Source organism: Quercus suber, unplaced genomic scaffold (assembly GCF_002906115.3).
Source record: "Quercus suber isolate HL8 unplaced genomic scaffold, Cork oak 2.0 scaffold_62, whole genome shotgun sequence".
Lineage (NCBI taxonomy): Eukaryota > Viridiplantae > Streptophyta > Magnoliopsida > Fagales > Fagaceae > Quercus > Quercus suber.
The window spans coordinates 1,006,270-1,020,640 of NW_027069527.1; the positions used below are offsets into that span (position 1 = coordinate 1,006,270).

The 14,371-nt window shown below is 34.3% G+C and overlaps 3 protein-coding genes and 1 non-coding gene across 5 annotated transcripts in view; 1 reads left to right on the top strand and 3 right to left on the bottom strand.

Moving 5' to 3' along the window:
- Window positions 1-1,483: 1,483 nt before the first annotated feature.
- Window positions 1,484-6,656, bottom strand: LOC112022334 (galactinol synthase 2-like). The gene is made up of 8 exons (XM_065772710.1): window positions 6,547-6,656; window positions 5,570-5,873; window positions 5,120-5,299; window positions 3,638-3,783; window positions 2,661-2,964; window positions 2,070-2,390; window positions 1,797-1,931; window positions 1,484-1,696 (listed from the first exon to the last, which is right to left on the bottom strand). The coding sequence occupies exons 1-8, from the start codon at window positions 6,654-6,656 to the stop codon at window positions 1,484-1,486; spliced, it is 1,713 nt and encodes a 570-aa protein (XP_065628782.1).
- Window positions 6,657-10,369: 3,713 nt separating this feature from the next.
- LOC112022333 (galactinol synthase 2) lies at window positions 10,370-11,294 on the bottom strand. The gene is given in 3 exon segments (XM_024054898.2): window positions 10,370-10,593; window positions 10,694-10,828; window positions 10,968-11,294. Coding segments are annotated over 3 exon segments (675 nt in total). The 3' UTR covers window positions 10,370-10,380.
- A 12-nt stretch (window positions 11,295-11,306) lies between these two features.
- LOC112022344 (uncharacterized) lies at window positions 11,307-12,091 on the top strand. The gene is made up of 2 exons (XR_010628706.1): window positions 11,307-11,624; window positions 11,882-12,091. It is a non-coding gene; the product is annotated as an uncharacterized LOC112022344 (transcript).
- A 921-nt stretch (window positions 12,092-13,012) lies between these two features.
- The window catches only part of LOC112022343 (uncharacterized), a 20,920-nt gene continuing 19,561 nt past the window's right edge, over window positions 13,013-14,371 (bottom strand). For both annotated transcript variants that reach the window (XM_065772681.1, XM_024054907.2), the window contains 2 exons: window positions 13,652-14,014; window positions 13,013-13,476 (listed from right to left, as the gene is read on the bottom strand). In XM_065772681.1, the coding sequence (XP_065628753.1) occupies window positions 13,280-13,476; window positions 13,652-14,014 (560 nt within the window). In that variant the 3' untranslated portion in view covers window positions 13,013-13,279. The remainder of the gene's footprint in view (window positions 13,477-13,651; window positions 14,015-14,371) is intronic.

The following is a 14,371-nucleotide window of genomic DNA, read 5'->3' on the forward strand; positions in this document are numbered from 1 at the left end:
GGGAAGAGAGAGAGAAAATCTGACATGGGATAGTGGAAAAAAAATAAAATAAAATTCCAAGCTACAGTAGCCATGTAAATATACATGGATACTGTAGCAATTTTTTAAATTTGCACACTTTTACAATTAGTAATATGGGTATTTCTTGGCTAAAATGAGTAAAATTTACATTTTTTTCTATTATACACCCACTGATATGAGTGCTCTAAGTACTATAAATTGAATTATGAATAGTAATATTACTCGAACTATCAAATATATATTTAGAATGGCTTATTTTTAGGAAATGGTCCTGCTCTTTAATTTCTCTTATCACACTATCAATCCCTTTAAGAATACTCAAGGGATGAGTTCAATGGACTTGCCATAAACCTAGAGCTGTCAAGTTTCATCTAGACAAAGATTGTAAACAGGTTGGGTCTGGCTAGCCTTACCCATTTTTACTTGGCCATGGGCCTAATAGGCTAGGCTAGCGGCTTGTCGACCAGTTAATGGGCTAGGTCGCTTGGGTTGAAAGGGAAAACCCTAGCTTATGACCCTGCTCATGGCAATGCCCATTTTGGTTTTAGCAGCTGGACCTGATGGCAATGACCAAGAACTTGGGTTAGCATCTTATTTTATTAGTACTTTTTTATAAGAAAATAATCAAATTTTTTTTAGGGAATAATCAAATTTTATTTTTAAGGAAAGAATCAAATAATTTAAAACTTATTTAAATTCTTTTAGAGTCAAGACTATTTAATCTTTTATTAATACTTTAAATAGTTTTTTTTTTTTCTTTTAATTAAAAAATGTCCAACGATTAATTCAAAAAAATAATTATTTAATAAACTAAATAAGGACTGTCTTTTGATGGCTATGATGCCATTTTCCTCGTCAGGACTGTCTTTTAAGATTTTTTATTGGACTGTAGGAAATCAGAAATTGTAAATTTTTGTTCAATCTTCCCTCATTTTTGCGGCTACTAATCAATCCAAAAAATAAAATCAAACCCAAATCTAAAATTTTTAGTAATATACAGAAGATTACACGCCGATGACAAAAACAGAGAAATTAAGAAACTACCAAATCGTACGTAGAGATGAATTACCTGCAACAAGGCAACACTTTGTAGCTTTTTTTATCCTACCTAGATTGATATAAAAACAGGAATACAAGGGGATGAAATAAAAGAACGCAAGAGAAACACCTGAGAAAGGAAGAAGAGAGAAGCAGAGAACGCGAGGTAGAAGAAGAGGAGAACGCACCATTTACCAGTAACTGGTATCCATTAAAATTAAATAAATGATCAGGCTTGAATCAACATAAAAAAAGCATTGTTCCCACATTATTTACTTGGCAATATCCAACGGCCAAGTTTGCTACTATAAAATAGCAAACTACCTATATCATTCTCAAAAAAAAAAAAAAAATAGCAAACTACCCTACTTGTCTTCTCTAATATTAAGACAGTGGTAGAACTTAGCAATACAAGTAAAACTATTCAAGCAGCCGATGGAGCATCCCTGTTATCAACCACATCAATCTCCTCTAGCTGTAGGGCCTCGAAGACAGGTTGAGCTTTTGAAACAGCAATGACATTCTTGTAATCCAAAGACTCATCCTCATAAATGTCCCACCATTTCTTAATCAGTATCTTGATGTCTTCTCTTTGCATGTTTTCTTCTTTTCCTGTGTACCTCCAAGGCTTTGAACCCTTTATCGTGAAAATGTACACAATTGATTAGCAATAATACTAACCTAATTAAAAGGTGTACTAATTGAAAGCAACCAAAAGTTAATCTTTATTAACATACCGCAGCACAATAGTGAGCAACTTTTATTTCATCAAAGTTGAAATTTTCGGGGTGACGCCAAAGCATGGCTAAAACAAAGTTGTATATGGGAGGGATGGGCTTATATATATCCTTAAAGTACATGTTAAGGAAGTCCTGCAAAACATTGCCCACAACAGTGTAATTTTAAGTGAAACAAATAAAGAAAGATGGGAATTAATGATGGTAACAAAATCAATAAGATAAAACGAACAAGAACAAATCAAAAATAGTGCCAACCATAAAAAATGTTACCTGCTCAGCAAATAAAGTTGGAGGAGTGTTGTTGACAGTGTCCAAGAGATCATGGTAAGTTGAAAGCTTAGGCTCATAAACAAACATGCCTGCATTGAAGTAAAGTGGAGGAGGAGAGCCCATCTCAACTGGCCACTGAACCCTTTCTGGACACTGCTGGCAATAGCCAATGTTGTGTTGAGTAGAATTGATCCATATATTTTCACAAAAGCAGTCCATCACAGCATAAAAGTGCCCATCCGGCAGGTCAAATAGGTGATCAATATTGTCAAAAACTTGTATGTCACCATCCAAGTAGATCATCTTGTCATACTCCACAAACTACATACCAATACCCAAATCAAATATTGATTTTAACCTTCAATATGTAGCAATCACATCCTAACCTTTGTAATAAAGACTTTTTTTTTTTTTCTTTAAAAGGTAGTAAATAAAAATCAAATAAAGAAAAAATAATATATAAAAAATGGTGACTAATCAAAAATAAAATGGCTCGAAATTGTTTGATTAATGTGAAAGACAGACTTTATTGCATGTGTGATGTGCACCAAGGAATACATAATGAAGGTTCATAATAAGCAAAAGATTTACCTCCCAAATACGAAGTTTAGAATAGTTGATGACATAGTATGCCATAGCAAATTGATGAGCATAATTCTCCGGAGGGCTCAAAGGCACAATCTCACGGACGATACAGTCTTGAGATTCAAGTATGCGACGGTGCTCCTCAGGCACATCAGGCAAAATGGCCACCACAAGAGGATAGGCTGACTTGGCCTTTCTCAGACCCTTAGCCAAACCAACCACTCCCTTCAGATAGTCACCATTGCCAGCCAAGAAGGTCACAAAGGCTCTCTTAGGGACACTCAGTTTTGGTTGTTGCTTCTGGTGCCATCTCGGGATTCAAAGGAAGACAAAGAAACAAATTTTTTTTAATCAAAGAAAGAAGAAAAAACACAATGCTGAGTCTTGCAAGATGGGTTTTGAAGATTAAGGGTATGGCTCTATATATGGGGAATCAGTGGGTGGTGAAAACGGAATGTTTGATATTAGAGGAAATAAATTATTCTATTGCATCTATTTGTCAAATATTATGGCTCTGATTTGGTAAGTTTCCATGCAGATGATAAACTCTATGGCTCATTGTGAAATATGGACATTTTGATGAGGTGATCAACGGTTAATTTCCCTTTCTTGTTTAGTTCTTTTTCCTTGCATGGTTGAAATAAAGGGTGGATAAGATGATCATGGAATGTGATTAATTTTCTGAGGTGATCAACGGTTCCGATTGGATCCAAGCCTTGCCAAAGTAGGTCTAAATCAGTCAATAAAGCAAAAAAATTGCCACATCATTTCCAAATTTTCGGAGATTTGGTACATTAATGCAAACAATTACTATCACATATTATTTCTTTTAACGGAAAATTAAATTTATCATAAATTCAGTTAAGAGGAGAAAGCATTCGCTATAATTACTCATCTTTAACGACGAATTAAATTTTAAATCCTTTGGAATTGGAGCGAAATCACCTATTCATTTGTTGCAGTCAAAACGTTGTAAGTTGTACTTGTATCCCTGTTGTTGTGTCTCAAGCAGATTGCCACCTCTCTCGTCTGCATGGATGGTTATGCCAATCGGATTTGGATCCATGAAATGATTGTATGGTGCAACTAACATGAGCGTGTGAGATGTAAAAGTTAAAAAGATTAAAAACTGAATAAGTAAAAAGTTTAAAGGTTAAACAATTTTTTTAATCCAGCTATATATTGAGATCAAAAGTGAATTTTTAACTATCAATCTTGTCCTTTGATTCACTTGAGCCAGCCTTGCGTGTTATGAGGTAACTGGGATCTGCATGGATCCATATATGAGGCTATTGCACTATACAATGGTGAGTAATATGATAATTGTAAAATGGTAATTGTTTTTTCTTAAAGAAAAAAATATATAGGTGTGTTTTGGATTTTTATTCCACCTCTAAGAAAGCCCCCAAAATATTGAGCTAATAGAAATCTATTTTTATTGAAACTATAAACTATTTCACCAAAAAGATATATTATGAGTGTATTGAATAATAATTGACAAAATTTTACGAACAATGGAGAGGTGTATATAAACTAAAGGGTAAATTGCAAAGTACATCTTTAACGTTTGGAGGTGGTTAGATTTTACACCCAAATGTTTCAGAATTTTGATTTTACACTCCAACATTTGGTTCCGCTAGCAAATCTTTCCCCCGGTTAGTTTCTGTTATTAACTGCCATATCATCTTGTTGTCATTTTTTTTTTACCAAATAAGCCTCAAAACGACACAATATCAATGACACGGTTTCAATGAAAATGAAGTGAAGACTTGGCAAATGCAAAACGGTGCCGTTTTACCCAAAGAGAGAGAAAAAAAAAATCTAGTACTGACACTGTTTCTCCACCAAACAGAAAATCTCAAAATCCTAAATCTAAACTCCCGAACCTAGCCCTTAGCTACCTAACCCACAAACCCAACCCTTGCCTTCCTAACCCTTATGAAACCAGACCACCACATCGGCTCTAGAACCAGCTCCATGCATCGTGAACCCAAACGTGAATAAGTTTATCAAAGGCTCCATGTCAGCTCCTATCCTGGAAGTTGATGTCATGCAGAAACATATGTAATAAAAGTAGACTTCAAAGTTTACTACAAATTCAAATATATAAGATAGTATAATTCAGCCCCTATTCTCTCAATGATCCGTCAAACATAATGGGATCCCAATACATAGAAAAAACAACCTTTAATTAACAACTATCACATTAAACACCCCAAAAAATTACACAGTAAAAAACCCTAAAAATTTGTCAAAGAGAAGAGTGAAAGAAATTACATTCCAGCAACAATGATATGGTCGGGCAAATCCATCAATATAAAACAAAACCCACAAATCCATAAATAAAAAAAATTACATTCCAAAAATTACAAATCGATCAATCAAAAAAACCCCCCAACAAGTCCGAATCTAGCAACATAATCCCTAAGAAAAAAAAAAAAAAAAAAAACAACTGGCCACTGAACCCTTTCTGGACACTGCTGGCAATAGCCAATGTTGTGTTGAGTAGAATTGATCCATATATTTTCACAAAAGCAGTCCATCACAGCATAAAAGTGCCCATCCGGCAGGTCAAATAGGTGATCAATATTGTCAAAAACTTGTATGTCACCATCCAAGTAGATCATCTTGTCATACTCCACAAACTACATACCAATACCCAAATCAAATATTGATTTTAACCTTCAATATGTAGCAATCACATCCTAACCTTTGTAATAAAGACTTTTTTTTTTTTTCTTTAAAAGGTAGTAAATAAAAATCAAATAAAGAAAAAATAATATATAAAAAATGGTGACTAATCAAAAATAAAATGGCTCGAAATTGTTTGATTAATGTGAAAGACAGACTTTATTGCATGTGTGATGTGCACCAAGGAATACATAATGAAGGTTCATAATAAGCAAAAGATTTACCTCCCAAATACGAAGTTTAGAATAGTTGATGACATAGTATGCCATAGCAAATTGATGAGCATAATTCTCCGGAGGGCTCAAAGGCACAATCTCACGGACGATACAGTCTTGAGATTCAAGTATGCGACGGTGCTCCTCAGGCACATCAGGCAAAATGGCCACCACAAGAGGATAGGCTGACTTGGCCTTTCTCAGACCCTTAGCCAAACCAACCACTCCCTTCAGATAGTCACCATTGCCAGCCAAGAAGGTCACAAAGGCTCTCTTAGGGACACTCAGTTTTGGTTGTTGCTTCTGGTGCCATCTCGGGATTCAAAGGAAGACAAAGAAACAAATTTTTTTTAATCAAAGAAAGAAGAAAAAACACAATGCTGAGTCTTGCAAGATGGGTTTTGAAGATTAAGGGTATGGCTCTATATATGGGGAATCAGTGGGTGGTGAAAACGGAATGTTTGATATTAGAGGAAATAAATTATTCTATTGCATCTATTTGTCAAATATTATGGCTCTGATTTGGTAAGTTTCCATGCAGATGATAAACTCTATGGCTCATTGTGAAATATGGACATTTTGATGAGGTGATCAACGGTTAATTTCCCTTTCTTGTTTAGTTCTTTTTCCTTGCATGGTTGAAATAAAGGGTGGATAAGATGATCATGGAATGTGATTAATTTTCTGAGGTGATCAACGGTTCCGATTGGATCCAAGCCTTGCCAAAGTAGGTCTAAATCAGTCAATAAAGCAAAAAAATTGCCACATCATTTCCAAATTTTCGGAGATTTGGTACATTAATGCAAACAATTACTATCACATATTATTTCTTTTAACGGAAAATTAAATTTATCATAAATTCAGTTAAGAGGAGAAAGCATTCGCTATAATTACTCATCTTTAACGACGAATTAAATTTTAAATCCTTTGGAATTGGAGCGAAATCACCTATTCATTTGTTGCAGTCAAAACGTTGTAAGTTGTACTTGTATCCCTGTTGTTGTGTCTCAAGCAGATTGCCACCTCTCTCGTCTGCATGGATGGTTATGCCAATCGGATTTGGATCCATGAAATGATTGTATGGTGCAACTAACATGAGCGTGTGAGATGTAAAAGTTAAAAAGATTAAAAACTGAATAAGTAAAAAGTTTAAAGGTTAAACAATTTTTTTAATCCAGCTATATATTGAGATCAAAAGTGAATTTTTAACTATCAATCTTGTCCTTTGATTCACTTGAGCCAGCCTTGCGTGTTATGAGGTAACTGGGATCTGCATGGATCCATATATGAGGCTATTGCACTATACAATGGTGAGTAATATGATAATTGTAAAATGGTAATTGTTTTTTCTTAAAGAAAAAAATATATAGGTGTGTTTTGGATTTTTATTCCACCTCTAAGAAAGCCCCCAAAATATTGAGCTAATAGAAATCTATTTTTATTGAAACTATAAACTATTTCACCAAAAAGATATATTATGAGTGTATTGAATAATAATTGACAAAATTTTACGAACAATGGAGAGGTGTATATAAACTAAAGGGTAAATTGCAAAGTACATCTTTAACGTTTGGAGGTGGTTAGATTTTACACCCAAATGTTTCAGAATTTTGATTTTACACTCCAACATTTGGTTCCGCTAGCAAATCTTTCCCCCGGTTAGTTTCTGTTATTAACTGCCATATCATCTTGTTGTCATTTTTTTTTTACCAAATAAGCCTCAAAACGACACAATATCAATGACACGGTTTCAATGAAAATGAAGTGAAGACTTGGCAAATGCAAAACGGTGCCGTTTTACCCAAAGAGAGAGAAAAAAAAAATCTAGTACTGACACTGTTTCTCCACCAAACAGAAAATCTCAAAATCCTAAATCTAAACTCCCGAACCTAGCCCTTAGCTACCTAACCCACAAACCCAACCCTTGCCTTCCTAACCCTTATGAAACCAGACCACCACATCGGCTCTAGAACCAGCTCCATGCATCGTGAACCCAAACGTGAATAAGTTTATCAAAGGCTCCATGTCAGCTCCTATCCTGGAAGTTGATGTCATGCAGAAACATATGTAATAAAAGTAGACTTCAAAGTTTACTACAAATTCAAATATATAAGATAGTATAATTTAGCCCCTATTCTCTCAATGATCCGTCAAACATAATGGGATCCCAATACATAGAAAAAACAACCTTTAATTAACAACTATCACATTAAACACCCCAAAAAATTACACAGTAAAAAACCCTAAAAATTTGTCAAAGAGAAGAGTGAAAGAAATTACATTCCAGCAACAATGATATGGTCGGGCAAATCCATCAATATAAAACAAAACCCACAAATCCATAAATAAAAAAAATTACATTCCAAAAATTACAAATCGATCAATCAAAAAAACCCCCCAACAAGTCCGAATCTAGCAACATAATCCCTAAGAAAAAAAAAAAAAAAAAAAGAGCTGGAAATAAGAGAAAAAGAATTCGCCGTCGTTGCCGCCTAAAGCCCTTCGACGATGAAACAGAGGAGCTAGAAGAGGACTATTGGTTTTGGGTTTTTATTTTTGAGTTTGGCTGAAGTTGTCGTATAAAAATCCTTTTTTTTTTCTCTCTCTTTGGGCAAAACAGTGTCGTTCTGCATTTTCCAGGTCTTCACTTCATTTTCATTGAAACTATGTCGTTTAGGGGCTTATTTGGCCCCCAAAAAAAAAAAAAAACACGTTAGCAAGATGACATGGCAGTTAACAGCAGAAACTAACCGAGGGAGTGATTTGCTAATGGAACCAAATGTTGGGGTGTAAAATCAAAGTTCTGAAACGTTAGGATGTAAAATCCAATCACTCCCAAATGTTAAGGGTGTTCTTTGCAATTTACTATAAAATAAAGGGTCAAATAAATAATATTTAATTGATGTTACTATTAAAAAAGCTCACTAAAAAGGCTATTAATGGTTGTCTTTGTGACACATTTTTTACAAGTTTGATTCAATTAAGTCCAAACTTCTTTTGAGTCCAATTCATGTATTATATTATATTTTATTCTTTTAAGCATGACCTAAACCCATGTGACATATTGGAAAAATTGAGAAAGTATGATTTAGAGGGTATGGGTCAATTTCTTTTGAACATTTTGTATGAGTCTAACTCATGTGTATTATTAAGTGGGTAAGGGCGGCTGCTAGCTCTCCAGACTCATGAAAGAGGTCTTGTACCTTAAATTTTGATCACTCCAATAGAGGTCTTATGCTCAAGTTGTCAGTGGCCCAAGTTTTCTGCATTATCCTTTTTTTGCCTCCAAAACATAGTTGACTCTTATTAGCTAACTGCAGCTGCTAGCTCTCACTTATGTGAACCTCTCAAGAGTTTGAAACATTTGAAAAGGGGGAGCTAATGAGGGCTTAGTCAAATCTTTCCCTTAATGAAGATAAAAACAAGCCTTCATTTTATCCAAACAAAAGCAAACTTGACAATTACACCTTTATTAACACCTTGGGGTCCAAAGTCTCATCTATTGACTAAAAACCAGTCATTAAGAGCACCCAAAGCTCAATATAAAATGCCTTAATTAGATTCAAAACAAGTTAGCCACGTTTTACCCTTAGAGCAAAAATTTTAAAACAAAAACCCATTCAACTTGTAAAAATTCTCACTATTTTGAAGTTTGGGGGTGGAAATACTGGTATAGAGGAACTTTCCCTCCCTCTCTCGCAACCTCTTTCAATTTCCTCTTCATGCTATCTGTGGATCGAAGTTTCAAACTTGATGTTTTAAGTGTATTTTATGCATTTTTGTCATTGTATTTTCGATTTCATTCTTGTTAAAGTAGTATTCGCATTTGTTTATCATACATTTGGAATTTTGGACTTTAACTCTCTATAGATAATCACTTCTAAAGAACCTTTTTTGAGAAGGACTTCTAAAGAACCTTTTTTAAGTGTATTATATGCATTTTTGTCATTGTATTTTCGATTTCACTCTTGTTAAAGTACTATTAGCATTTATTCATCATACATTTGGAATTTTGGACTTTAACTCTCTACAGATAATCACTTCTAAAGAACCTGAAAAGAGATTTGGATCGTTCTTGCATTTTTGGCCTTTGTCACAAAATATCCCAAACAAAAGCCTGTAACTTACATAATTTTTGAAGAAGATGCTTTAAACATGATCCTCCCATTAAAGAAGAACCAAATATATCATTGAGTTACAAGACTTTTCGCGATATCCTTTTTTCATTTGGTGTATACTAGTAAGCTACAAGGCTCTTTACAACATCCCTCTTTCATTTGGAGTTTACAATTTAACGGCTACTTTTTAAAATACTCAATTATTTTATTTTATTTTATTTTTTTGTTGTAGTTGATAATTTCATAGTTACAATGTGGGAAAGAGATTTAAACCCTAGATGGCTAAATGTTATGGACACCACGAAATGCTAACTAGTGGAGGTATAATACTACGACATAAAATTATTGGATTTGATACATTACTTTTGGGAGATTAAGTAATAACCCACTAGGAATAGAGTTTTTTTTTTTTTTTGTGGTGTTCGCATATACCCAAAAGAATGGTAAAAAACCCGGAAAAGTTTGGTTACTTTGTAACTGGAAAGGAAGAAGAAAGAAGCGGAGATCTACCAGTAACTGGTATCCATTAAAATCAAATAAATGATCATCAGGCTTGAATCAACATAAAAAAAGCACTGTTCCCACATTATTTACTCGGCAATATCCAACGGCCAAGGTTGCTACTATAAAATAAGAAACTACCCTACTTGTCTTCTCTAATATTAAGACAGTGGTAGAACTTAGCAATACTAATAAAACTAATCAAGCAGCCGATGGCGCATCCCTGTTATCAACCACATCAATCTCCTCTAGCTGTAGGGCCTCAAAGACAGGTTGAGCTTTTGAAACAGCAATGACATTCTTGTAATCCAAAGACTCATCCTCATAAATGTCCCACCATTTCTTTATCAGTATCTTGATGTCTTCTCTTTGCATGTTTTCTTCTTTTCCTGTGTACCTCCAAGGCTTTGAACCCTTTATCATGAAAGTGTACACAATTGATTAGCAACAATACTAACCTAATTAAACGGTGTACTAATTGAAAGCAACCAAAAGTTAATCTTTATTAACATACCGCAGCACAATAGTGAGCAACTTTTATTTCATCAAAGTTGAAATTTTCGGGGTGACGCCAAAGCATGGCTAAAACAAAGTTGTATATGGGAGGGATGGGCTTATATATACCCTTAAAGTACATGTTAAGGAAGTCCTGCAAAACATTGCCCAAAACAGTGTATTTTTAAGTGAAACAAATAAAGAAAAATGGGAATTAATGATGGTAACAAAATCAATGAGATAAAACGAACAAGAACAAATTAAAAACAAGTGCCAACCATTAAAAATGTTACCTGCTCAGCAAATGAAGTTGGAGGAGTGACTTTGACAGTCTCCAAGAGATCATGGTAAGTTGAAAGCTTAGGCTCATAAACAAACATGCCTGCATTGAAGTAAAGTGGAGGAGGAGAGCCCATCTCAACTGGCCACTGAACCCTTTCTGGACACTGCTGGCAATAGCCAATGTTGTGTTGAGTAGAATTGATCCATATATTTTCACAAAAGCAGTCCATCACAGCATAAAAGTGCCCATCCGGCAGGTCAAATAGGTGATCAATATTGTCAAAAACTTGTATGTCACCATCCAAGTAGATCATCTTGTCATACTCCACAAACTACATACCAATGGTATTTTCTGACACATATCCTAAACCTCACTACCAGTTGTATGTATGATTTTACCGTAAATTCACATTAGCCATGCTTTAAGTGTGACTAATATTTTGTAGTTCCAGTCGATAGAGGAAGCTCAAAACGTTGTATTTTGAGTTGATGTTTCTTTTTCTATGATCCATGAAAGATTTCTATCTTGCTTCCAAGCAAATTTGAAAATTATGGTTATGTTTCTGATTCTGTTCTGACAGGCGGAGGAAATGGCTCAGACATTTAGACAGAGAATAGCTCAAGCTGAAGCCATGGCTCGTGCAGACATGCTTAGATTCCAGCCTGAGGTACTTGTTTAGTTACTATATACTTACATATTTAATATGGTCCAAAATAGTAAAAAAAATAAAATAAAAATAGGATTTGCACATAGAAGATCAAAATATATATTTGACTTTAATTTGAGTACCAGCCTTGTGGCAAAGTACGTGAACTAGCATTCCTGAAGGCTAAGGGTGCTTGGAGAGATAATTGGAGTGTTTTTTGAACGATTATCTGTCCAACTTGGTAAGCCTAATTGTGCAAATACTTTATCCATTTGCAGAGTGGACTGACTCTCAGCTCTGATGGAATCTTGGGTCCGCTTACTTCTGACTTACCAGCGGAGGGTCTAGATTTGACTGATGTTCCTCCAGCTGAAGAATCAGGGTTGCCAGTTGCATAACTTTTCTCCTTTTGTATGTTCCTATGTTATTTAGCTTGTAAAATTGTTACCGCAAGCCTATAAGTAAATTTGTTAATCACATTGCCTCAACCTAAACTTGTTCTTTAAGTCTTTCTATATAAAAAAAAAAAAAAAAAAAAAAAAAAACGTTTCTACTAAGGTTACTTCATGCGCATAGTTTCCTGGGTTTGATGTGACTGACTGACTGTGTCATTGATTAGCACTCTTTGATTAAGAACCGAACACCCTGCCACGAGATAACTGGGTCTTAAATAAGCAGTCTAATGTGACGTGACACCAAGAAATAAAATGTTCACACTATGAAAAAGACTTTCTTCATTTTGAAAGAACTAGAGATCATGTCCTCAAATTCTAGGCAAGTTGTGGAATATTCAGGACTGACCAAGGAAAAACGTTTGGAGTAAGTACTTTCCTAAGCATGAACAACCTTTTATTTTTTATTTATTTATTGATTTAGATCTAAAATACATAACTCAAATGTCATTGTTTTTATCATTTTGTGGGCAATGCTGATTATATGTTTAACATAAATTACTTGTCGGTAATTCTTAAGTTTAGTATTTGAAAAAGCACTTTTTTTTTCTTTTCATAATTTGATAGTTAAGTGGGGAAATTTGACTCCATTCACCAATTAAGCTACAAAATTCTTGGCAAAAGCACGTATTTTTTAGTATTGAGTTACAAATGATGGCATCTCGAATACATATTTTTTTAGTTTTTAGTAGCGAGTTATACATGCATATGATAGCAGACCTCTTTTAATTAGTTACAAACTAGAAAAAAGGGGGGGTATTCAAACTTGAGAAAGCCATGAATTACAAGGTACTCGTCAATTAAAAAAAAAAAAAAAAAACCTTGATGTTGGGTGACCTGCGAGCAAAGAATTAGATCTATTCCTACTTATCAAAAAAAAAAAAAAAAAGAATTAGATCTATTCCTAAAAATTTCACTCTTTGTTGTTGACAAAAAGGAAAGTAAACAAGGAACACAGAAATGAATGCCGCTTAGACTCTTAGTCTTTAATGTCAAATAACCATATTCATTGCGTATGATCTCAACAGAAGCTCTATAAGATTTCAGCTTCTTTGAATGTTAAGATTGGCTAATCAAGGACTACACTGACATTTACAAAAGTCATATCAGCTATACATCTCACTTTTAAAACTTTAATCCAAGGAAACTAGTTTCCTAAAAGACAGCCAAATTTGAAAAAACCTCTGGCTTGATTTCAAAAAGACCCATTACACAATTTGCTGGCTAGCTTTCTTGTTTGCTACTGCTCTTCTTGCCTTTCTTTTGTTTCTGTTTCAACTGAGTCAGTCCAGCAGCTGTTATCTTCACATTGCCAATAATTGCTGCAACTAGCTCAGGATCTGTACAGGCTTTCATTAATTCCTTTTCTCTACTTGATGCTTCTGGCATGTGGCTAAACAAATTCATGGCAGTTTTTGCAGCTACAAAAAGTGAAAATGAAAAATAAATAAATGTGTAAATCTACAAATATTTAGCATGAAAAATAGAGGAGCAAGTTCCGATCACATCAAAAGAAAGGTGGAAAGAAGACAACTTCGAAAGAAACAAGTAAACTTTGTTAAACTGTAGATTTTTAGGAATAGAAATTTTGGATACCTTTTCCTTTCTTTGCAGAGCCAGGAATAATCTTAACACGGTATTTATATGATTGAACTGCATTATAAGGACCACAGACAGGCACAGCGTATAAGAGAATGTCACCAGGCAGTGGATTCCCGGTCAAGTAATCAACATCATTTAATTTCCCTTTGTCTTCTTCACCAATCTCATGAATATCATCCTCTTCCATGGCCACCTTGTCCATCTCTGGAGCAGTATCACCCAAACCCACATGGGGATCACCTTCAACACTACCATTTGCATGATCATTTGAAGATTCATCTGGATTCTCTGGACAGTCCCGAGACAGGTGACCTGCCTTCTTACACTTGTAACAAATTTTTGAAGCATCTTCAATGGCTGCCAGATTAATGAAATTGACATGAAAGCATCACATCAGATAATCATGAAACAAAAACAAAGATGATACAAAATATGTTTCATCATTAGTGTTCTGTGATATATGACAATTTGACTTATCCACTCCTGACTATGGATTCTCTACCATCAAGTAATGGCTTTTGAGGAGAATAAACAATCATGTATAGTTCGAGCATTGATAATCAGCAACTAAAAATTCAATAACTATAAATAACATTTCTAATGACTAAAAACTTGGAAAACATTTATTCATTAAAGCAAAAAAAAAAAAAAAAAAAAAAAAAAAAAAACCAAAAAAAAAAAAAAAAACAAAAAAAAAAAAAAAAAGAAAAAAGA